Genomic DNA, 26,406 nt, shown 5'->3' on the forward strand with positions numbered 1-26,406 from the left:
GAGCCGCGGAGGTCGATTTTGCCGCCGTCCTCACAGCAGGGTAAGTCAGCTCCGATAGGTCGAATTCAGCTATGCTATTAGCTGAATTTGCGTATCTTAAATCGACCCCCCCCCCCCGTAGTGAAGACCTGCCCTATGTCTTTAATTAGTCTAATGAAGAGCTTAGGGGTAGTGGCAGGGTGGCTAATGGAAACGAGGATATGGAGGTAGATATTACCAAATCCAAGGTGGAAGTCAAACGAAAACAGCTTAATGGGACTAAATTGGGGGGGGGGGGATAATCTCCATCCAAGAATATTAAAGAAACTGGCCCGTGAAATTGCAAGGGCAATAGCAAGGGTTTTTAATGACCCTGTAAACTAGGGGGTTATACCTTGTGACTGGAGAATTGCTAATATAGTTCCTATTTTTAAGAAAAGTGTGGGGGGGAATTGAGCTGGTCAACTACAGGCCTGCTAGTTTGACCTCAGTGGTATGCAAGATCTTGGAACAAATTTTGAAAGAGAAAGTAGTTAAGGACATAGAGGTGAATGGGAATTGATATAAAATACAACATGGTTTTACAAAAGGTAGAAAATGCCAGACCAACCTGATCTTCTTTGAGAAGATAACTGATTTTTTTAGACAAAGGAAATGCAGTAGATCTAATCTACCTGGATTTCAGTAAGGCATTTGATAAATTATTAGTTACATTGGAGAAGATGGGGATTAATATTAGAGTTTAAAGGTGGATGAGGAACTGGTTAAAGTGGAGACTAAGACAAGTTATGCTGAAAGGTGAGCTGTCAGGCTGGAGGGAGATTATTAGTGGAGTTCCTCAGGGATTGGTCTTGGGACCAGTCTTATTTGACATTTTAATTAATAACCTTGGCACAAAAAGTGGGAGTGTGATAATAAAATTGTAGATAACACAAAGTTGGGAGGTATTTCCAATACAGAGGAGGACCAGAATATCATACAAGAATGATCTTGTAAACTGGAGTAATAGAAATGGGGTGAAATTTAATAGTGCAAAGTGCAAGGTCATGCTTTTAGGGACTAACAACAAGAATTTTTGCTATAAGCTGGGGAAGTATCAGTAGGATGTGACAAAGGAGTTGAAAGACGTGGGTGTATTGGCTGATTGCAGGATGACTATGAGCCGTCAATGTGATGCAGCCATGAAAAAGGCTCGTGCAGTCCTAGAATGCACCGGATGAGGTATTTCCAGTAGAGACAGGAATGTTTTATCAGTGCCTTGTATAATGGTACTGAGGCTGAGAGGGGTAATGTGAGACTTTTATTGATTAATGTTTGTAAAGCTCTTTCAGCTCTGCAGATGAGAGATTACTCAGTAAAGCCCAAATCAAAGGCCTAGTGCAAAGAGCAAGCAGCTGGGCTGTGCATTGCAGGGCTCCTCCAGGGAAGGAGCAATGGAATCTCTGACTCCACAATGCTGCACTGCATGGCACTAAGGATCGTGTGTGCCCAGCACAGGATCCCCAAATCTTACCTCTCTGAGCACCCTCTGATGTGCAGCAAAACTGCACTCCTATGGCCAAAATGAAAATTATACGTTGCAAAATATGCCATGTGTTTCCCATCTTAAAAGAATTTTGAAGTTAGAACTGGTGCATGAAATGGGATGCCCTATAGGGAGTACATAGATCATAGACAATCATAGGACTGGAAGGGCTCTCGAGAGGTCATCTAGTCCAGTCCCCTGCACTGATGGCAGGACTAAATATTATCTAGACCATCCCTGACAGGTGTTTGTCTTAACCCACTCTTAAAAATCTCCAGTGACGGAGATTCCACAAGCACTCTGAGCAATTTTTTCCAGTGCTTAACCATCCTGACAGTTAGGAAATTTTTGCTAATGTCCAACCAAAACTGCCCTTGCTGCAATTTAAGCCCATTGCTTTTTGTTCTATCCACCTTCTTGTAACAACTTTTTATGTACTTGAAAACCGTTATCATGACCCCTCTCAGTCTTCTCTTCTCCAGATTAAATAAACCCAGTTTTTTCAATCTTTCCTCATAAGTCATGTTTTCTAGACCTTTAATAATTTTTATTTCCTTGGACTTTCTCCAATTTGTCCACATCCTTTCTGAAATGTGGCTCCCAGAACTGGACACACTACTCCAGTTGAGGCCTAATCAGTGTGGTGTAGAGCGGAAGAATTACTTCTAGTGTCTTGCTTACAACGCTCCTGCTAATACATCCCAGAATGATGTTTGCTTTTTTGGCAACAGTGTTACCCTGTTGACTCATATTTAGATTGACCAGATCTCTTTCTGCAGTACTCCTTCTTAGGCAGTAATTTCCCATTTTGTATTTGTGCAACTGATTGTTCCTTCCTAAGTGAACTACTTTGCATTTGTCCCTATTGAATTTCTTCCCATTTTCTTCAGACCATTTCTCCAGTTTTTCCAAATCATTTAGAATTTTAATCCTGTCCTCTAAAGCCCTTGCAACCCCTCCCAGTGTGGTATCATCCGCAAACTTTATAAGTGTATTCTCTATTCCATTATTTAAACCATTGATGAAGATATTGAACACAACTGGACCCAGAAATGATCCCTGCATGACCCCATTTGATCGCTTGACCGTGAACATGGACATCCATGCTGGTTACCTGAGAGCTTCTGGATAGATTTTTAAAGTTTTGGTTTTAACCCATAAAGCCCTAACTTGCTTGGTACCAGGTCCCCTTGTGAGACCACCTCTTTCCCTTTAATACAGTGCAATGGTTGCAGTCAGCAGAGGTGTTGATGCTAGAGCCCTTTTCATATAACAGAGAGGGGGATGCTGGGACAGTGTTCTGCACAAGGGCCACAGAGCTCTGGAATGGCCTCCCGCCCCAAGTCTCATGTTGTTTGGATCTGTTGGCATTCAGGGCACATTGCAGGTTCCATTTTTTTCACGTGGCCTTTGAAGAGCAGTATGGGGGTTGAGCTACAGGCCAACATACAGCGAAGTGTTAGCACTTGACTATAAGCTGCAGCTTGGTGGAAGGATGAGCTTGATGGTATTGCATTCTGATTTGGTAATTGTAAATAACTGGCAGGGAACTCAGAGCCTGTGGATGGGTGCTCTTATTTCTTCTAAAGAGAAAGGAAATAAAACAAACATAGGGGATTGAGTGTGATGGGGTGTACCAGGCCCTTCGAGGCCTTCTGCTGGAGGCCCCGCGATCCTACCCCATTCCCCTCCCCCCCCAGACACACACACACATATCCTGGGAAGGAGCAGTGAAGATGAGTCTATGGTGACCAGATGCCCCGATATTATCAGGACCATCACAATATTAGGGACTTTTTCTTATATAGGCAACTAATTCCCACCCCGTCTTGATTTTTCACGCTGGCTATCTGGTCACCCTAGGCCTGGAGAGGCCTTGTAGGAGCAGCCAATCAGAGCCCAGCAGGCTCCGATAAAAAGAACTGCAAGGCCTAAGCAGGTCAGTCCCTGGCTAGGACCAGAAGGCTGAGGATGGGTATTCCGCTCTGACCAGAGGAGCTCAATGGGCTGATCTACTGGCCCTGGGAATGAGAAGACTTGACAACTGTAACCCTGAGGTAAGGATGAAGAGAAAGGGGCTACATGGGAAAAGGCCCAGGGAAGTAGCAGCAGCAAACTGGAGGCAGTGATACGTGTTTATAGGGTCCCTGGGTTGGGACCCAGCATAGTGGGTGGTCTCCCCACCGGCCTACTTGCAAAGTGGCCAAAGCCCTGAGAAGGGGAAAAGGCTGTTGGGAAGCCCAAGTGAAGGGCAGGACTTAGAGGGGCCCAGAGATGGGGCTGAGGGCAGACAGTGTGTCGAACACTTTGCTACCCTGGAAGCCGTTCATCCATTTTACACTGAGTGACTTGGCCGGAGGGCTGAGCCACTGAAGACCTACAAAGCAAGGTCAACAACGTACAGGTGGCGCCTGGGACAGGAAAGACTGCAGTACCACACCCAGCCAGTGGAGGGCACTCAAGAGGTGAGTGCCTCATCATATTGAAGAAGCCCCAACTTGTCTCATTGAAGTCTGAAGGGGGAATTTGGCTCCCCCCATGACACAAGCAGCCAGTCAAAACTAAAAGAATCTAAGAGCCATAGTGTGGTGGCATGGAGGTCACCCCGGTACACTCCTTTCTAGCAGACATGGTGCCACAGGTTGATCTCATTAACCAGAGCCATAGCCATAAATAGGAGCTTACTCAGCTGCACCCAGGGACACTCATCTCTCCCACTCAGTCCAGCAAGCAGCCTCTGACTCCTTCCTTCAGGAGACACATCTTTCCTGCATCTGTAAATAGTCTCTGCTTCTGGAATCCTTTTTGGTTCTTTCTCTGGGTTACTCCTTTCAGACCTTCCTTAATCAGGAGTCTCCTTTGCAAATGGGCTGCATTAGTTAGTCCCTGACTGTTCTCCTTAATCAGGAGTCCCCCCAGCTCTCCTCCCTGGAGCTGAGTTCTCTTACTCACTTTCTCTAGTCCTTCTGAAGTAAGAGCTGTCCTCTCCTGAGCTGAGTTATGGGTTATCCAGCCATAAGGCCATTGCCAGCTTCTCCCTCAGCTGGCCCCTTTCCCTTAGGCTTCAGACTGCTCAGCAAGCTAGTTAGTATTCCTGGTGCCTGCCCTGCTAGGAGAGAGGAGGCAGCCTTTATGCTGGTCCCTTTTCCCAGCTCATTCCCAACGGGCTGGGGAGGAGGAGGAGGGAGGGGACCCTTGCCTTCCCCTCTCTGCAAGGTTCCTGGCCCTTAAAGAAACAGTAACAGTATTTCCTCCAGAATACTTCTTATTCCTGGGACTGCTTCCTTTCTCCTAATATCTCCCAGGTCCTTGTATATATAATTGGGCCTTTTAAACTCTTAAAGGGCCATGCCACATGGGCTGACCATTAGGCCCTACTACTCTTAAGGGCAGACTGCTCCATCACGTATAGTAAAAAGGGTAATTTATAGAAAATTAAATAGACTATGGGGAAGTTCTACTTTGGGCTCACTTTAATGCAAAATACCAGATGATAGCAGGAAGGGAAAGATAAACTAACCATCTCATATTTATTTTATGCAGAAAAAGCAGTCTCAAGTTTCCACAATGGAAAGTTCTATGCATATCTGAAAATCTGCATCTTGTCTACATATCACTGTCTGAGTTCTGCTTTCTGAGATGTCTATATAAGGTTTTGTTGTTGTTATTTTAAAGTCAAATCTGAAGTTATATAAGGGCAGTTTCAAAATGTGCAGTGCTTGATTGGGGTTGTAAACTCTATCTGCTTTGAATGGTCAGTAACTGCTAGTGGCTTCCAGCAAACTGTGATTATGAACCACAAGATTTTTTGGCCCAGTGTGGAGTTAATGCTTTATTCTCTTGGTGGTGAGCAGCATGTTTCCAGATATCAGCAGTACCAGTATATGCTCCTGGGAGCGAGGGAAGAAATAAGCCATGAAGTTCCCATCACTCTGAAAAGCAGAAATATCTGTGGGAGGCCCATGAGCCTTGCTGGCAGAGTTCAGCTACAAAGCCTGTAGTTTATCAGCTTTCCTCTCACTAAAGAATCAATATGAACTAGAACAGAGGATTTCTGCGGGGCATGAGCAGCATTCAACTAGTTAAAAAAAAAATCATGTAAAATCCAGGATTTTCCAGATAGAAATTTCTATCACAAGTCTATATAGCTGGTTCTCCAAGGAAGCCTAACAAATCAGCTCTCTGCTAAAATGTGAGTAAGAAATAGACAGAGTCATTACTGAGGCCTGGTCTACACTAACTCCCCAATTCGAACTAAGGTACGCAACTTCAGCTACGTGAATAACGTAGCTGAAGTCGACGTACCTTAGTTCGAACTTACCTCGGTCCAGACGCAGCAGGCAGGCTCCCCCGTCGACTCTGCGTACTCCTCGCACCGAGCAGGATTACTGGAGTCGACGGGGAGCACTTCTGGGTTCGATTTATCGCGTCCAGACAAGACGCGATAAATCGAACCCAGAAGTTCGATTGCCTGCCGCCAAACCAGCGCGTAAGTATAGGCAAGCCCTGAGAGAAAGGAGATATAGATTCACTGCCACTGAGTCACTCTGTGTCCTTGAACAAATCACTCCACCTTGCTATGCCTCAGAAATACCTTTTGTAAAATAGGGATAATGAAACTTGCCCATCTTGGTGAAGGGATTTGAGATGTATGTGAAAAGTGCTGTATCAGAACTAATATAATTAATTATTTCATGTAGAGATGGGCCTACCCCACAACCTTGGAGGTGTTTTCCATCCAAACCTGAGTCCACCCTTACTGCTGGCCCTTCACTTCCTTTTCACTATGAGCAGATCCAAACATTACCATACTTTGGGAGATTAGAAATCCTGATCCAAATGTTTGTGGCTCAGGCTTATCTCTAGTTACATCAGATAACTAAAATACCTGTGATGATCAAGTACAGTAGCCCAAGCCATCTGGGTGCCCAAACATATGTGTACTTGGGACAACCAGTTGGAAAATACCCAAAGTCTTGTCTGATCAGTCTCCAACATCACTATGTTGGGAACCCTCCTTGCCCCCTCTGATACAAGAAGAAAGAAACTACACAAAGTATGGATGATGGAGGGGCTGGATGATCCTCAAGGAACCATGCTGCCAGGGGGAAAAGTAGCCGACAGAGCAATGCAGAGAAGTCAGTCCTATCCACACAACCTTCTGCTTCCCCAGCACTTGGGCTCTTGTTTCCCATATCCCCAGGGTAGGGAGTCCAAGCCATGCCACCTGCATCTGGTGTAAGATAGTTCGGGCACCAAACTGGAAACTAGAAGAGACCTGGATTCTTTACCCGCCTCAACGCATAGTATGACAATGGGCAACACACTTCACCTCTCTGCACCATAGTTCTCCCAGCTGTAAAATGGGGATATTTGTACCTACAGTCCTTTGTAAACTGCTTGAAGATATATATATAAATAATATGTGTTTGTAAGTGCAAAATATTATTATTGTGCCTTGCCCGTTCTCAAGAAAGATGAACTCTAACTGGAACAGGTGCAAAGAAGGGCTCCTAGGATGATCAGGGGAATGGAGGGGAGCCTACCTTATAACTGGAAAAGCTTGGCTTGTTTAACCCAGCAAAACGAAGACTGCAAGGGGACATGATTGCTCTCTAGAAATACATCAGGGGGTAAACACCGAAAAGGAGAAGAGCTATTTAAGCTAAAGGACAATGTTTGCATAAGAACAAATGGATATAAACTGGCCAGGAATAAATTTAGGCTAGAAGTTAGAAGAAGGTCTTATAACCATCAGAGGAGTGCGGTTCTGGAACAGCATCCCAATAGGAGTAGAAGAGGCAAACTAGTTTTAAAATGGATCTTGATAAATTATTACCAGGATTATCTGATAGCAGGAGACAGAACTCGATGACCCAGAAGGTCCCTTTTAATTCTGTGCTCCTGTGCCCTCTTTGTATTTGCCAAATCCCTCCCAACTGGGGGGAAGATTCTCTTGGAAACTAAACCATTTGAATTCACCTCAGTGATTTTTCAGTCTCGTCTGCATAACCAGTGTTCAAGCTGTCACAGTTCCAGCAGCAGTCCAGACAGAGCCTGAGACATTAGGCAACATCTCAGCCATGGTGCTGAGGAGAAAAGAACCCAAAATACAAACACATTGATTTAAAAATATAGAAAAGATGGAAAGAAATAAGGAAAACAAATATCTCTCTTTTCTCCCCCTTTCACTTTACAACAAAAGCTATGTTTCCCTTTTATTTGGTTTAATCTTCTGAGATCAATGGGCACTTCTGTCTGCGCTGGAAATATATTTCATTGCAGAATGTACATGCTCAAGCAGCAATGGTAAAGTTATATTTGTATTCTTTCTGAGCAATGGGTGGGAAAGATTTTCTCACACAGTCCATCATCTCAACTCAGTGTGGGGAATGTGCAAAGTCAGTGTGTTTTAAACATTTATTAGAAACTTTTCTCTTCTTTTTTTAACATTTTAAAGTGCCTAGGGACAGATGTGCTGGACACATTGAACATGTTTAGTTGTCCACTTCTCATTGCACTACACTGACAATGTTGTTAACTCTCATTACTATATAAATAAGATTGGAAGGAAATAAGACTTTGCATTTAGGAAGTGTCTTTCATCCAATAATATTTAGGACATATTCAATCATTTAACAACATATTCAAGCCTACTAATACTGCTATAGAGGCAAGCAACTACTATTGTACCCTTCTTTTGGACTGGGAAACTGAGGCACAGAGAGGTTAATGGTATCTGGCATGTTGCAAATAAAACTGGGCACATTAACAAAAACAGTTTCTTACAGGTAGGTGTATGTACCTAATTGCATGGATTTGAAATAGTGTGACATTGGGATGTAATGTTTTTATAGCTATACCTTTAGGTATAAGGAGTTCGTAGAGTAAGGGGAGGCATCCATTCTGGTTTAGTGTTGAGTTTGGTTGGTGGGGAGGAGGTTATCACAGCTGAAGGTGGTATTTGCAGCCTGCCCTGGAGATCTGTAGGTAGATGCCCCTTGCTGCCTTAAGGAGGCTGAGAGGGGGAAATAATGTTTCTGTGTATACTGAGGAGGTGGACTCCTAGTAGAGAGATCAGTTGCAAGGAATTTGATTCATGAGCTCCTGAATCCATTTGAATACACCCTCTTCTGGTGTATCAATGTGAAGAGGTTAAGAGTGCATTTCATTCTCCTAATCTGTGCTCTGTGTGTTATACCCAGAGTCACACATTGCCCAAATTAGGAGAGGTTTGTAATTTATAAATGGGGAGAGTTCTTTCTCTGTAATTCCACTTTTTTCTAGTTGCCCTGTTTCATTTAAATTATTTTCAGTGCATTTATTGGATCAATCCTATTTATTCAAAGATGCTGCATGCAGGGTTGCCTGAGCTGAACAGCGTCCAGGATTTGAAGTATGTGTATGATAACCTTCGTCCGCAGGACTCAGACCTCCAAGCCACGAGCCACTTTACCAGGTAAAAAACAGAAAAAAATTCAGAAAGTATGCCCTCTTTTAGGCTTAAAGAGACACTGCCAAATTACAAATCATAGGCTCTGTTGATCTATGGAGTTAGTCAATTGAAATCAATAAATTACACAAAGGATTAATTTGTCTCTAAACACAAACACGCAAACAAACCCTCTCTTTATGCACGTCACTAATAACTCCTTAGATTATGCAAGGAGTTGTTCATACCTAATTTATTTTCCGTTACTGAAGTTGCTTACATTTTTTGCTCAGCTTGCATATTGTAACTACCCTAGTATATTTTTTGTTGGCTTCGCTCTAATGCACTGTGACAATGCTGCAGGGTTTGAACTGCAAGCACTTCCAGTGACTGTTTGAATCTTCTCGTTCAAAGAGCTTCTTCTTTGAGTTCCGTGAAGAATGCGCTTTTTGTGTTGGTTTTTGTAAAATGTTTTCAAAAAACTGTGAGAAGCAATGTGGCCTTGCTGCTAGAACACTGGGCTGAGACTCAGGGGATCTCGCTTCTGTTCCTGTCTCTGCTGGGTGACCTTAGGTAAGTCACTTCATCTCTCTGTGCCTTGGTTTCTCCATCTGTAAAATGGGGTTAATTATATTTTCTTCTTCTTAAGAACTTTGAAATCTACAGATGAAAAGCACTATATAAGAGTTAGGTATTATTAATAATCGCTTTGCAGTTTGATTGGTATTCGCATAATATGAAACTTTTCACTTCTAACTTGTTGTTCGGATTCAGCTAGGATTGGTAGGGACTGAAGGTTAATTGCAATTTAGCAGTCTGTACAAAACAAGTTTGACGTCAGTTCTGTCTTTTGTGGACAAGCGTCCACCACCAGAGCCAGATTAACTCTCCTGTGGGCCCGGGGCTATTAGATTTTGTAGGCCCCTGTATACAAGTCTTTTTCCTAGGAGGAAGTTTAGTGCAGGAGGGGGCTGGGGCAGGAGATTGGGGTGCAGGAGGGGATTCTCACCTGGGAGAGGGGATTAGAGTGCAGGAGGGGGTGTGGAGTCTAGGAGGGAGTTTGGGTGCAGGAGGGGATTCTGACCTGGGGTAGGGGGTTGGGTGCAGGAGGGGGTGCGAGGCACAAGCTCCGGCCGCGAGGCACTTACCACAGGCGTCTCCCGGCTGGCGTTCAGCAAGGCTCAGGCCGCCTGCCTGCATGCCGTGGCCCCACGCCGCTCCTGGAAGTGGCTGGCTGCTAGCATGTCTCTGCAGTCCTTGGGGGCAGAGGGACAGCGTGTCTCCGTGCGCTGCCCGTGCCGCAAGCGCCGCCTCTGTAGCTCCCATTGGCCAGTTCCCAGACAATGGGAGCTGCGGGGACAGTGCTGGGGGTGGGGCAGCACACGGCGCCACCTCCTCCTCCCCCCCCCCGCCAGGGGCCACAGAGATGTGCCAGCAGCCAGCCACTTCCGGGAGTGGCGTGGGGCCACGGCATGCAGGCAGCCTGCCTGAGTGCCCCTTTTAGCGGCCTGGAGTTTGCTGCCTGTGATTTATTTTTGCAGGGCTCCCCTTGAGCCGGAGCCCTGGGCTGTAGCCCCTAAAGCCCCTGCCTTAATCCGACCCTGTCCACCACACAGAAACCCCCACCGCAATTGGTGCCTTTGTCTCAATAAATAGGCCAAGCCCTGAATGCGCTTGTAAGCTGAATGAGCCACAAGTGTTGAGGCCCAGCCTGGGGAAAGCTCACACTGTCACAGCTTGCCCTGTGCTTGCTCTTGGGAAAGACGACCACAGAGTATTGCCCAGCACCTTTGAATACAACCAAAGGCAATATTAGAATTTTAATAAATGAGAGAAGGCCCTGAACCCAAACAACTGAATCAAATGCATTGCTCCTGTTCAATTCTCTCTGGAATTATCTATATCTGCACCATGACGTCAGTTTGAACTGTTACTCAGACTTGTCTTTATGATGTGTCGAGAACAGAACATGGAAATAATACACTCCCAAAATTTGGAGAAGTTTGAATCGAGATACAAAACCTTTGGGTCAGACCACAGTAGTTTGGAACTTCCAAAATTAAATTTTTCTATTATTTTAGAACACAGCAGAGTCCCCAACTCTTCATTTTAACCCCTAGATTTTCCTTATTTCCCCATTGCCCGTTGATTACATAGTTTCATTTGTTTTTAATTTCTGCATGACTGTGACGGTGACTGTTACTGTGACTCACCACCACGGCGCCTCCCACTGGTCTCTCTGGGAATTAGCTCAGTCCATGGGGAGCGCCCTCTTATGGTGGTTTCCTGTCTGTCTCTCGACCTCGCTTGGCGCCTGGACCCGCATTGCTCCCTTCTGCTCGCGGCGTCCCCTTCAGGACACTGCCCTCCGGCAGTGCCCCCTAGTCCATTCTCACCCTCTTCCAGGGGCCTAACAGCAGTCTTTCACCTGCCACAGTGGCCAGCCGCTCCCAAAGTCTAACCCCTTCCTTCAGGGGTATGGTACGATCCAATATGGCCACTTCCCCTGGCCAGTTGCAATTTAAGGGGAAAGGGGGGGACCCAGACCCACCCGCTACTCTGAGTCCCGACCCAGGGACCCTCTAGCTGCAGCCTCCCTGCCCTCCTTCTCTCCCCTCGCTTGCTGTCCACTCAACCTGGGCCACTTCCCCTCTGACCCTTTTCACCCTTTAGGCCCTTCCCTCAAGACCTGCAGCCTGGCAGGTGGCGGGCTGGAGTTCCCTTCAGCTCCCCCAAGCCTGCCCAGCACTGCACTGTCCCAGGTGCTGGTCTCCTAGCTCAAGAGACAGATCTTCCCTGTTAGAGGTCTGGGAGAGACTGACTGCTCTGCTCCTGGGCAGCCCTTATATAAGGCTGAGCTCGGCCCCGATTTGCCGCCTCCTGCCCAGCCCTGATTGGCTCCCTAACTGGCCCTCCCTGATTGGCTGCCACTTTGCACAGCCTCTCTGGCCTGTCTTAGCCCACTTTCACAGGGAGGTGGGGCACTCGCCCCACCACAATGACATTTAAGATCAATGTTGATCCCATCTCCTCTAATCCCTACTCACTCCAATCTCCTCACAATTTAAAGTATTGCCAAGCTGCAGCCTTGTATACTGCAAGCACAGAGTAAAAACAAGTCCTGTTAATAGTAATGATAAGTTACATCCATGCATCCAACAGGGAATAGATCCCTTAATGATTTCCTCACAATATAGCTGTATGCTTTCAGTGACTTGAAACAAAGGTCTGATTGTTAGAATTATTGTCAAACAAGATCTTAAAACCCTGGAGAAATGTACAATTTTGCTACAGTGCGTGTTTTTTCTCTTTTAATGTAAATGAGGTTTGTTTGCGCTGTCTGTGCATGTTACTCCAAGAAAATGCTCTCATTTCATCAGTTTAAATAAGCTTCATGGAACCAGTTAACTCATTGTCTGTTTGTCCCTGTTTTAAATTTCTAATCGTGGTTTAGCACATGTTAATTAACATGTTTTAACTAACACGTTTGTAAATTTCAATGTGGACAGGATGCCAAGACCTGTTACTAGTCATGCTTAAACATATGACAGCCTCACTCTGCCTGTGGAGTGCTGTGCTGTGCTGAGCACGCGGAGCATAGTCCCTCGTGCCCTCAGCCTGCCTCCTACACTATGGATGATTACACTGCTTCTTCACCAACAGATTTCTTCCACAGCCCTTTACTGCCCTTGTATGAAAGGGCAGAATGGGGATGAGAATCCAACCATGGAAACTTCCGGTTCTATAGTTTGGTAGCACTGTATATTATTATTTCTAGTCATTGTATATAATAATAATGCTTTAAACAAAACTCTCAAAGTACTTCACTAACTTGATTTTTTTCACGACATCCTGTGCAGCTGGTGATGAAAACTTAATGAAGAGAATGGTAGATAAGTATTATTATAACCTTTTTTCATGTAGGTCAAGTGATTTGTCCAGGATCACACAGCAACCCAGAGGTAGAGATCCGAAGTCCTCACTCTCTCAGGGCAAGTCCATAGTGCAATCATGGGTTGTATACCTAATCTCGGATACTATGCGTCAGCATGGGCTTCAGTGTGGGCTATATAAACCCACCCAGAAAATTGGGTAATTATTTGGGTGGAGCACTGAAATCAGTGCTGCTGCAGCTTCAATGCTCCAGTGCCCAAGCTAGATAAAGTATGTTTACACTGCATTTATGGGGTGTGGTTGCAGCTCATGTACACATACTCAAACTAGATTTAATCTATCTCCTAGTCTATCTAACTGGAACCCCTTGACTCCAGATGTTACTTTGTCTTTATTTTCTTAGCTACTTCAATAAATGTTCATTATTTTTAAAAAGTCCCTGTCACGGGATTGCTGGCCCCTTTAAGAGAAATCTGGGCTAAAGCTATCCTAGAAGAGCTAATTTAAAGGGAATGAGTTTATCTAGGCAGTTAGTTGAATAACGAACACCTGAGCCTGATAAAAGGTCGCTAGGGCTCAGTTGCAGAAAGATGCTCACAGAGAGAAGCTCCCAGAGACCAAGGAGGAGGCAGTGCAACCCATGAGCCCAAGGGAAGAGACTTCATTTCCATTTAATAAAATAGAACCCCATCAGGGGAAATGTCTTACATCCCTTCAGATTATGTAGAATTCTTAAGGCGCCCTGAGAGAAAGAAAAGTGAGGTAGATAGTGCCTGCAGTACTAGCTCAGCAAAGATGTGCTACAGTGCAGGCACAACTTGTGACAAGTGGTACCAGAAGTGGGATTCTGAGATCATCTCCCATCAAGGAGGGATGACTGAGTGGCACAGTGCAGACACCTTCCTTGGCTGTGAGATTTTGATCCTCCCACGTCAGCATATGGAGGGGCAGTCACAGCTGTTGGAGTTCAGCTCCATTTGAGGGGGGGATGTCTGAGCAGCCTCAGAGGCCTGTGAAGGAGGTTCCACAATGGTAAAGAGTCAATTGTCATCGACACCAGAAGGGAAGAAGGCACAGGGCTCAACCAACTCTATGTTTTGACTATGAGGAAGTGGGGCAGGCAGGATGGGTTTGCCCCTGTAAAAACAATGATTGTAAAGCAGTCCTGGTTGTACTGAGCACCAGAGAAACGGGGGAGACCCAAGATGTCAAAGACACCCTGCCAGAAACTGCTGGCTATTGTGAAGTCTGAACAAAAGATGGTGGGGACCCAGTTTTGGTGCAAGAAAGTGTGATGCCCCAGGAACAGTCTGTCTTGGTTGCGGGGAGAATGGTCACATAGAAAGATGTGGCCCTGCAAAAAATTTTGACTTCAGGTAGATGCACTTTAATTATGAGGAAGATAGATCCTACAAGACTAGGTGAATATGGAGTAGTCCAGGAAATCAGCCTGGGCATGTAAAATTAAAGGTAGGAGGATGGCTATGGGTTTCAAGCTTCCCATTGGTTAGGGTAGATACCCTCACGCTTCTCTCAGCCCCAGAGATGAGAGTTTGGGGATCTGGAATTATTTGGTAAAGGAACCAGATCAGACTGAGGAACCAGAATGGGTTCCACTCAAAAGAAGGGTTCAACCAGCTAACCTGGGGGACAACAGGATTATGGCATTAAGCAAGCCAGAAGAAAGACTCCAGGGATCTGAAGGTCCAAGGAAATGCTGGCAACAAGAGCTATGATGTAACTATAAAACAATCTAAAAGCTGCAGGCCTCGATGGAAGCTTTCTATCAGGAGTTGGATGGCTGGGCAAAGATTCATGAGGCCCAAATCAAAGAAATTAGGTGGAAATACCCCCAGGCTATGGAGGGTCTGACTACACAGCTAGAATGAACTAGGCAAATAGAAGCAGACCTTGAAAGGGCAAAGCTGGCATGGGAGAGTGAACGTAAAAGGCTGACCAATGAGATTAAGATGCCTCTCCCTGGTAAAAGAAATACTTTGTTCTCATGGAAGGAAGTGACCGAACCACAAGTCAGTTTGAAAAGTGGCTCTGACAGCCAAATCAATTGGAGAACAAGTCATTTAAGCCAGAAGATAAATTGGGAGACCTGGGAGCCCACATGCAGATGACACAAGAGTCACTGCAGGAAGAAACCACCAGAAACCAAGTCTCATTACCCCAGTGGAAGAGAGAGAGGATGAAACGAAATATTTAAAGGAACAGATGTAAATTAAACCTTGAGAAAGAAGTCTCCAACCTAAAAGATAGACATTTCCTCTCCAGACCAAGCAGTTATTCCAATTTTTCCTGTCTGTCACAGGGACAAAGGGGAAGTACTGAAATAGAAGCGAGTGAGAGACTTTTTTACTGGTTACCTGAGCTGTTCAGTTTTGTCAACAACACCAAACATTGCATCTTTTGTTATTTAAGAATAGCTCAAACAGTAAAATGACTAACACTGTCATAAATATTCTTGGGATGGATATTCCGTTTGTTAGGCTATTTTTCTTGCCCTTTCATATTTTGACCCAGCTGACTAATGCTACTGGAGGCTGGGTTCTAACCTACCACGCCCTTTCAGAACTGTAAAGAGTTCTATGTTTTAGGAATTGATATCGCTCTGGGTCTTCATTGAAGACCCATTCTGTAATCTCTGTTAGCATCTACACACCATTTTCCTTTGACCCCCAGCATTAGGTCACTGCACCATTCTGAGCTGACCAGCTGCCAAACATTTCCCAGATTACAGGTTTTGGGAGGGTCACTCTCCCATATTATGGATAAACATAGTGGTATTTGAGTCTAAAACAAGAGTTTCTGTGGGACCAGAAGAGTTTCTGTGCCACATGAAATAGTTGCCTATAGTGCATCGTTGCCCTAAATTCAGTTTGAGCCTTGAAACTCAGTTTGATCTACTCCCATTTCCCATCCCTTCTCTACCCCAGAAAATATTTTATCCACAGAACAGGGCACCCTTCCTTCTCCTGGAAAGAGATCTCCAAGTTTGGTTTACTGCAAAGGGCTATCTCCCTCAAGTGTCACCATGATGTTGTGTGACATTTTAAAAAGTGTTCTCAAAAAGATTTACAGTTATTTTAAATTGATTATAATCGGTTCCATGCTATGACTGAAGAGTTTGAATTCATTGCAGTACACAAGCAACCCCACTGCTCCTGCCCGTGAATGAGAGCTGCACAGTGGATCTGAAGATTACCAGAAAATTAGCAATGCACATCTTCAAAAGCTTGACAGCAGGGGAGATGCTAAAGAGGTGTTAGCTGATGTATCTGTTTATATTATTTATTAATGGATTTATTAATTTATTAATGGATAAATTAATTAATTTATTATGCACCCATCGCTGCACAGGTCATGCATGTAGATTCCAAACACAATACCAACCACTGCAAAACTAGACCACCCTCATAACACAAATCCTCTGCCAGTCAGCAGAATCCCCTTCCCCAGCTGGCAGCATATCCCTTAGCAATCCATCCCCCAGCTAGCTAAAACACCAGTGGAGGTTGATGACATCTGAAAGAGCAGAGACAAAACTACCATCTCAAAGTGTGCTTGCAGATGATTTGCAACAGCAGGCAATAATTACAGTGTCTGCGCCGCAAAAGAACAAAGGCAAACTTCTTACTTTCCCCTGCCAAGAAGCCTCCACTGTAAAATGACAGGCTGAACAGATGTATCCCACACAGCATTCTAGGGAAGGCCAGGAGATGGAGAATCCTTCAACATATTGGTATTCACAGCTCTACAACAGACTCCAGAGAGCAGGATGATTATATTGCCCTAAATGGAATCTGACTAAGATCCTATATACTCTCTGTGGAAAACAGACCAACTCAGCTTTTCTTTCTAGTGGGCTCTACTGAAATTGAATTAGTTTCGGTCCCATAGTTACATATTAGTAAGAGGCTAAGCTGGCTCTGCATCTGACAAGCTGATTCTTAACAGGCAGGGTCAGGTAAGGAAGGGCTGTGTGAAGCAGTAAAATTGACAAGATGGGCAGAGTTGCTGAGCTAGGTTGGGAGAACTTGCAAATGAGTTTTCGTGCTCATGAACATCCTTCCCTTTTCTCTTCCACTCACAGGGCCTATCAGGCTTACTGCAGCCCTAGACTTGTAGGGACAACTGCAGCATTGCTGTTCGGGGTTGAGAGAAAAGTCAGGATCAGGTCTTTGATATGGCTTAGCAATTCAAACATACTTAATACATTTGAGGGATGTTGGGGATCCAAATTGTGTGCATGTTTCTCTCCATAACGCCTGATTGCCCTTGAAGGTAAATCTTCAAAATGAGTTGTTCTGTCACAGGGCATGTGACCTCTTTCAGGTCCTCTACAGAGGCCCAACCATTATTCCTCCATAGAGTCCAGGAGGAACTTCACATGTGCAGTAACTCACAGATGTCCTCCTCAAGGGAGTCGTGATTGTGTGTTTGGGCCTGCCTAGCAGCTACAGCTGCAATTTGCAAAGGTGCCTTTGAACACCACCTACATGGCAGAATCTACAGAGAGTTTCTTATGAGGAATTTCACTTCGTCATATCTGGTGATGCCATGAGAACAGTCTTGCTGATACTACTGTACGGTGGCAGGTCCTGTCCCAGCTGAAAATAAAAAGCTGGGTAAGCTTCCTGGAACATTTCAAAATTTCAATAATGAGTTCAGGTATAACACTAAAATTAGGCTGAAGTCTGGGGCGAGAAATTCTTACTTCATATATTAAGGCCAAGATTTGCATTTTTGGCTAGAGGTTTTGAGTGCCTCCTGTTGTGAGACCCCATGAAGAAGGCCTGATTTGCAGAAAGCACTAGGCACCCACCCTCAGAATATTAGTTCCCTTTAGGGTTTCCCCAATTGGCCACCCAAAAATTGAGCACCCCAAATCATAGTTACTTGGGGAGATTTAGGCCAAACTTTATTTGCCCATCCCCACTTCAGAGAACAGCCACCTACGTCTCTGCGCACCCCGACTTGTGTAGGAGTTTAACAGTTCCTTAGGAATGCTGTGAACCACATATGAAATCCAAATTTAATTCAGCCATTAGGAGGCATAAAATTGGTATATGTGAATTACACTGAAAACTCAACTCACTTTTCTGAAAAGCAGGCCAGAAACTAACCTGACTGCTAAAGGGATACTGTCAAGAAGAAAATTAAATTTTTACCAGAAAATTGTGTGCCAGCTACAGTTACAAGATTACTAGAACTAAAATCAGCCCTCTGTTTCATTTGCACATTTGTTAGCACTTTATATATAGTCAGTGTCACTCTTTCCCTGTATAGTCCGGTATATAGATCTGTACGGGCAGTGCCTTGGAGCCCCATTGACTGTGTGTGAGTGAAGGGGTCCCCAGCACAGAACCAATTGCCTGATCAGAGCCCAAGCTTGTTTGCCTGTTGCACAGAAGACACAAACATCAACAGAACAGAAAACACCTTCCAGCACATCAATGTGCTAGATGAGTTGCTGCATTTTTTCTATATATGTATAATTTTTTCAAAAATGTAATTGGTAGCGTCCCTTTTAAGTATTTAAGAAAGTAAATATTTTTTTCAGTTTAGGTATAAAGTAAAGGTACGTGATTAGCAATCTACAGGTTAAAATCATTTGAGAGGTTTAATGGGCCCATAGAAAGAACAACAAACCATTAAAGAGATGAATTGCCTGAATTATGGTCTTCTGATATCAGATGTTCTGCAATAGTGATATTGTCTAAATACCAAGTTGGTTGTATACTGTAAGCAAAGGCATGTGTCATACACGTTCAATTAAACTGAATAGTTTTTAGCTGTAAAACTAACATTATTCTCTCCCAATAATACTCTGAATTTTCTGGCTGCTTTTCTATATTATAGTAGAGCTACAGATTCCACAACCCAAAACACATGCCAGTGATTTATCAAGTGATTAAACTACACTTTAAATATAATACTCTTTTCCCTAGGAACTAAAAAAAGAAAAGTTTTACAACCTTGGATATGGCCCAATTAATCAGCACTGTATTGATTTTCCAATAATGTCCTAAATTAAGATTTATTTTCTTGTTTTGCATGAGACTCCTAAATTGTTTCATTTATAAAATGGGCTGTGTTTGCCTCTTTCAGGAAAGCTTATTAAGTTGCTAATTACTTGCCTTCTTGGAAGATTATTTTGCTCATATTAAGTTAAAAAAATGTATCTTCACTTTCCACCCTTACTCAGTTTAATGTGGCTAATTTCTACATGATAAATTGCACATTTTGAGTGAATTCTGCATGCATGACTGGGATTTTTTGCTTTGCATCTGGGCCTCTTCTTTGGGGTGTGGTGCATTTGTGAAAGATACCAGAGTCTTCAGCCTGAATGTCAGAGGTCATGCAAACTTAGGTCTCAATTCAGAAAAGTGAGGTCTCAATTCAGAATTGCTATTCTCAATACAGCCCAAGCACATTCTTAACTTTAAGCATATGCTGAAGTCCTAAGGGAGTTAAACAGGTGGTTAAAGTTAAGCATGTGCTTAAGTGCACTTCTGACTAGCAATAGATTTAAACATGTATTTGAGCCCCATTAGGATCCAACATTGGGAAAACTGTGGGATTCGTATAGTTTTTTGGGGGGCTGTGTAGTTAAGCCTAAATGATTGGCACTCCATAACATCAACAACCATCCAGGATATCCGAGAAAGCTGACTCCAAAGCCGGGGTAAGTAGGGAAAGAGAGAGGAAACTTAACATCACAGTGAAAATAGATTCAATTGGCAACTGGATTAAACAGGGCAACTGGATTTTAGGGGCTTCCTCTCTCCCTTCAAGGACTAGTGATGATATGATTTTGCAAGTGCCATTTTCCAAACAGAAATCACATTTGATCTGAAGAGGTGGTTGTGCTTATTTGTATATAGTGCCTTTCATCCTGAAGGATCCCAAAGCCCTGGGAAGCGAGAACTGTGTTCTGGTTTATCTTGCGTGGCAATGAAATGGGGAAAGATGGCATAGGAAAGTCTTTCCTTCTTATATCAGGGGATAGTCGTGTTAGTCTGTAGCCACAAAAACAACAACGAGTCCAGTGGCACCTTAAAGACTAACAGATTTATTTGGGCATAAGCTTTCGTGGGTAAAAAACCTCACTTCTTCAGATGCAAGGAAGAAGTGAGGTTTTTTACCCACAAAAGCTTATGCCCAAATAAATCTGTTAGTCTTTAAGGTGCCACCGGAATCCTTGTTGTTTTTCCTTCTTATGTAGCTACACAAAGGGCAAATAGGATCACGGGTTGAGATTTTTAAAGTCCACTAAGGGATCTAGCAACACAATCTCCTATAGGTGAATCACTGAATCAGCTTTGAGAGTCTCAACTTTGGTGTTGCTTCTCCCTGTGGCAATTGCTGCTTCTCAGCATGCAGGGAGGCATTGTGTGCATCTCTGCTCTCCAAAGCAGGGCTGGGGTGGGTCCAGTAATCAGGAATAAGAGCCACTGAGATAAGTCAGGTGGGTTACCCAGGTTGTTAGCCTAGTGAATGTATTTTGTACTTTCCTGATAACACACCCAGCCCTAGTCCTTTGGAGATTGATGGAATAACTTATCCGAACTGGGCTCAACTGCTGTGTAAATTGTACTGCTGCAAACAAATGATGCCGAGAGAGTGTGTTATGTGTGTTTGATTTTTAGTTGCATTCATGGCAGCAGGCACCAGGAAATGGAAGCAAAGGGAAATATATACATGAAGAGAAGCATTTACATTTGATCTTCTTTTTGTTTTGTTTTCTCAGGAAAATAAAGGAAAGTTTAGAGTGCTTCCCTGTCAAACTCAATAACCTGATCCATACGCTCGCACAAATGTTAGCCACGGGCTTTGCCAAGTCTACAGCTTCACAGAGTGTTCCTCGGGAATCCAACATGCTGGATGCAGAGAGGTCAATTGCCCGAGCAACCATTTTAGGGTTCAGCAAAAAGCCTGACTCTGTATGTATTTTGCTCTCCGCTTGCCCTCCTTTCGCTTGATCTTTAACTACTCTTCCTTTAGCTTACATGCTCTCCTGCCTCGGTTATATAAAATGTGCTTATGCCACAATGAAAGGATCATGGAATGAGCAGCGGTGCCATAAGCAATGAGATTCTGGAGGGAAATAAAACCAGGCAGAGAGCTATTAGTGGGGAGCCATTAAGGAGAACGGTTCCTGCCCTATAGTGAAAAATAAATCAAGAGCTAATTATAACACCCATAAGGAAAGCACAGTACAAAATTAGGAAGCTTGATAGAAACTGCTGTATGCTGCTTGAATGGAGCATTATTAGTTTTCTCACTCAGTGGTGATATTTCAGTGTTAGAACTGCATCCCATCCAGACAAGTTCCTTTTTATACAGCTACGCCTATAAATTACAAATTGCATTATCAGGCACTTTGGAGCTACATTACAGAAAGGTTTTTCTTTGTTGAAATTTTCCTGTAGTTCTGCATGTGCCTTTTTGGCATCAGCCCCTCTCTAATCATTTCTGTTTTTTCCCCAATGCAGCTATATTTAGTCCAGGTGGTGCAAACCTGCCAGGTGGTCACCTTTGTGGAAAAATCATTCGAACAATTTTCAAAACTTCACAGCCATCTACAGAAGCAATTTCCATCACATACCCTCCCAGAGTAAGACAGCACATTAGTCCTCATTATTCTCCTATTAAATGGTTCTCGCTAAGTACAAGCAAAAATGTGAAGAATATGTGGTTGTTATATTTGCTAGCAACACAAATTCTGCCTAGAAGGCACTCGAAGCTTTCATGTCTGTCATAGAATCTAGGGAAAATTGATCATAGTCTGTTGTGGCAGCCTAACTTTGCTATATTCTAGTTATCCACAGCCACATGTGATGTATACTTTTTTCACCCATTACACCTCTACCTCGGTATAATGCTGTCCTGGGGAGCCAAAAAATCTTACTGCGTTATATTGAACTTGCTTTGATCCACCGGAGTGCGCCTCCCCATCCCCCGGGAGCACTGCTTTACTGCGTTATATCCAAATTCGTGTTATATCAGGTCGTGTTATATCGGGGTAGAGGTATATTTTCAAGGCAGATTTATTTCTGGAAGTGGGATGATTTAGCAACAAATGGCTGAGTTTTTCTTTTTGGAGAATGCATGTGCATGGGGGAATAGAGGAGGAGTTAGGGCCTGATTTTTTTTTTTTTCTTTCTTAAGTGAAGGATAGAATTGTCAATGACTTCACTGGGGGCACGATTGGGCCTTAAATCAGCTTTCTTTACATCAGCTACTGTGCAAAATTGTTAGCAAAAATACTCTATTATAGCAACACAGGTGTTTACATGCTGGGTCAGATCAAGATCAGTCTAATCCAGTATCCTGTTCCTGACAGTGGCCAGTTGTGTAACAACCCTGAAGCAGATAGCTGAGGGATTATCTCCCTCCTCACCCCCCACATTAGGTCTCCTCCTAGCCTCTAACAGAGAATGCCTTGAGCCCTGAAGCATGAAGTTCAACATCTCTTCCAAAAATTGTATTATGATAATTCTGGGTATTCTTAATATCTGTATACATGTCCAATCTTGTTTGGAATCTCACTAAGTTCTTGCCCTCAATGACTTCCTGTTGCCAATGAATTCCACATATTAATTATGTGCTGTGTGGAAAAGTGTGTCCTTTACCATGACCATGGATTCTGGACATGTCAGTAACATCACATATATCGTTACTCACCAATATTGACACCACTGAAAGCAAAGCAGTCATTCCTTTATCAGTCATGCTAGCCCATCCAATAGAATTCCCTTCTCTCTTCAATGTCAGCTGAAGGAAAAGCAAATATTTGACCACACAAATGAGTAGTTTATTTGATCCTAAATACTGGCAAACTCAGACTCAGATGGGCTTGAAAAATACAAAAGTCTCCGGTGTTTGAACTGAAGTAAATGGGCCAAAGTCGTCATGGTTTTGACTGGGGATGGGCAACAACCACAAATTTTATATCCAAATTCTGTCTTCCCCCAAAATGTGAAACAGGTTAATTCTAGAGAAAGGTGAAGGAAAGATTCAGATTCCTTAGTTTCTCATTACTCAGATCTGGAGTTTTGATTGGCAGATTATAATTTGAAGGCTAGTTGCAATATTCTAATTGGGATCTGAATATCTCCAAAGTTCAAGGGTGTTTGAATCAGGGTTTCCATTTGACCCCATTCATAGTTCTAACTATTGAATTATAAAATAAAATTGCAAAAAGCAGCTATTTCTATCAGTGTTCTTCATGAGCACAGACATTTGAAAGGGGGAAAAGGAGTTTTTAAAATTATATAAATCTATCCAAATCTGTAATGTGACTTTTTAAAATATTAGTAGCTATTATTCATGTAAAACATTTTTAAAATAGAATTTTAAAAGTGCTTGCAAGGCTTTTAAATTACCAGGATGTGTTTTCCACAAACCTCAAAAAGTCAATGCCTCATTCTAAACCTGTTTAAGAGCTACATAACTTTGCTATCAAAATTCAGTCCCAGCAATAACTTGTCACCACATGGTCTTGTCCCAGGAGTGAATTCTCTTGACAATTTTTCTTTAAAATGTTCTTTTAAGTTAAACAGCATTTTTAAAAACGGATGTTTTCCAGTTTGAGGATCTTTGTGTATTCCAGCTTTGATTTTAATAAATAAAAAGACAAATTATCTCCTTACTATGGTCTTATCATTGGAACTGCTATACCAGATCAGAACATTAGTCTGTCTATGTGGTGCACACCTCCAGCACTGGCCAGTGCCATATGTTTCAGAGGAAGGAAACATGTACCTACATGTACCTACAATATCAGTTTGAAGCTGTATGATTAAAAAACAAAATGACTGATTTTTAACTTTGAAAAGAATTTTCCCATGAATATTGTTACGAACACTAAAAATGGTGTAGGTCCAGATTTCCAAGATGATGATTAATAGATTGTATGGAAGAAAAAATACAGCCTAGGCCTGATTTTCAGATGCGCTGAGTACTTGCTACACCAGTGAATAATGAATGATGATTAACGGGAGGTGAGTTCTCGGCATCTCTGAAAATCATTCCTTTAGTGTTTAAACATGTTCTGCAACCCCTATTTGTAAGTCAGACCACAGCACTTCCAAAGAAGCACTTATATTCTGTCACTTTATCTACAGAGGATTTTAATTTTTTTTTTAACAAGGATGACAAAAAAGGCAGTTTGCACACAAAACCACATATTTTATAAAACAAAGATGTCACTTAGCCACAAAGTTTGGAAGCAGATCTGAATTTCCGTGAAGTTCCAGGGTGTTCAGGTCTGCAGTTTTTGTTTATTTGCCTATTAGAAAGCTGGAGGTCAGCTCCAAAGTTCAGATCCAAATTTTCGTCAACCTCAAGTGGATTCAGACCTGGGATTTTAGTTTCAGCTCTACACACAATTCAACAAAAGCAAGGTATTTTAAAGAAAGACTGAACACCAAGGAGGTTACAAGGCTACCCCTATGCTTTACTTGAGGTTTGAAAACCATGACCATTAATTCTTGCCTTGCCTCCTCCCTCAGCCATTCAGTTAAAGTCAATGAGAGTTACAGCTGCATTCCTGCGGCCTCAATGTGGCCTCTGGGTTTTGGGGAAAGAGTATTGAACTGGATGTCAGGAAACATGGCTTCTGTTCTTATCTATGCTGTTGATATGCTGTGTGACCTTGGGCAAGTCACTTTACCTCCCACTCTTTGTCCATCTTGTCTATTACAATGCCTCGCACAGTAGAGTCTTGATCTTGGTTGGGACCTCTATATGCTACTATAATACAAATAATTATAACCAAAATGGTGGAAGTACATTATTTTGCCACTGTCTCTTTAGTTCTTCACCTACTAACAGCAGACAGATCGCTTACTTGAATTTTGTGCAGAAGTGTTTTATGAGGCAGAAATTGCTTCAGGATATTTCATATCATTAAGAACTATCCTGAAATCAAATCAATGATTTTTTTTCATTTTTCCCCTTCCTCAAATGTATATGTTCAAGGGAGAACTTTACTTAAACAAATAAAAATGTAGGCTGTGATAATTGGATATATGGACTGTAAACTAGATGCTTGCAGGAAGTGAGAAAAAGCTCCTTAACAGGCACATTTTAAACTAGGCTGGACAAAGCACTTACGAAGATTGTGAGATCTATCCATCAATAAGCTTCCATCTGTAAAGTCTCTCAGTCTTTGAAAAAGTGTTTTACTGCTAGTTGCAATATCTACAATAGGCTTTCAATATCAACTTAATCAATGTATCCTTCATATAATGACCTTCTGTAGCAAACAAACCTTTTGAAAAATCTAGCAATCGTTACATAGAGATGTAATTAGGTTTAACTTACTCAAGTCATTCAGTTTTTCACTAGATGAGAATGTCATTTGCCTGCATAGACTTTTACAACCAGCTGGTCTGCAGAGCTAGCCAGTGTTTCTCTGTACAGCTGCAAACTACAACTCAATGTGTTGTAATCTGGCTGGCCTTTTAAAAGCTAGTGGCGGCTTTTCGTTGAGCTCTGGAATTGGGTACAGCCTGTTCAAAGTAAGGATCTGACCAGCAGGCTCTCAAAAGTCTGTCCAAGTGTCATTTCACGGTGTTGGACTGCTGGCTGGCTCTCTACTCATCAGGTGTCTCCTGAGAGGATAAACAGGGTTATACTGGAAAAAGGAGAATGTAAATGAGTCATTGTTAAATGCCTGGAGTGGTGATGAGAAATTTAATACAATCAAATTGAAACGTCCACTGTTGTAAATCGTGTAGACGAGAGGATACAAAGCATAATATTAGTTTAACAATCTCATCTTAATATTAGTAATCCATATCTCAAAACCTTCACATGCAATTTAGACCAGATAGCTCTTCTGAGACGCACAATACACTCCCTCATCTTGAGAGAGAAATAGTCCTTCCAGTTCAAGGTTAATGTAATGCAATAAGGTGCACTGTTAGAAAGCTAACCTTCTGGCTGATCGAGCCATGCTTTGCCTGTAAAGAAGGGAGAGGAATGTAATGATTTAAATGTAGCTTTTATAATACACTTAAGTAGGGTGACCAGCTGTCCCGATTTTATAGGGACAGTCCTGATATTTGGGGCTTTTTTTTTTTTAATATGGGCTCCTATTACCCCCCATCCCCTGTCCTGATTTTTCACACTTGCTATCTGGTCACCCTACACATAAGTGAAAAAAATATTTAAAATATTAGGTATCTTCAATAGCTATACAATTTGAAGTTTGCACAGGATCACAACGTAGAAAATTACCAGATTGTTTTTTAATTATTAAACCAAAGTAAAATTAATATTAATAAAATCCAATCAAAGAGCATTATTATCTATTGTGTTTTCATATACTACTTGTTTTATGGTAGCACCTACAGGCCACAGTGGGGATCAGGGATCCATTGTGATAGGCCCTGTACAAAGACATTATATGAGACGAAAACCTTTTTTGAAGAGCTTACAATCTAAATAGACAGAAGAGATGGGGGTTGGAGACAAGGCAGGAAGCAAAGCTACTGATGAGAGGCTGCAAGATTTCGTTAATACTTTTTTGTCATTCATTATTATTAGAAATAGT

General features: G+C 42.8%; 1 protein-coding gene across 1 annotated transcript in view; it reads left to right on the plus strand.

Moving 5' to 3' along the window:
- Positions 1-26,406, plus strand: part of PIK3C2G (phosphatidylinositol-4-phosphate 3-kinase catalytic subunit type 2 gamma) — a 372,244-nt gene that overhangs the window by 281,386 nt on the left and 64,452 nt on the right. Inside the window, exons 27-29 of the mRNA XM_034782026.1 lie at positions 8,854-8,963; positions 20,593-20,785; positions 21,338-21,459. Of these exons, the coding sequence (XP_034637917.1) occupies positions 8,854-8,963; positions 20,593-20,785; positions 21,338-21,459 (425 nt within the window). The remainder of the gene's footprint in view (positions 1-8,853; positions 8,964-20,592; positions 20,786-21,337; positions 21,460-26,406) is intronic.

This window comes from Trachemys scripta, chromosome 1 (assembly GCF_013100865.1).
Source record: "Trachemys scripta elegans isolate TJP31775 chromosome 1, CAS_Tse_1.0, whole genome shotgun sequence".
Lineage (NCBI taxonomy): Eukaryota > Metazoa > Chordata > Testudines > Emydidae > Trachemys > Trachemys scripta.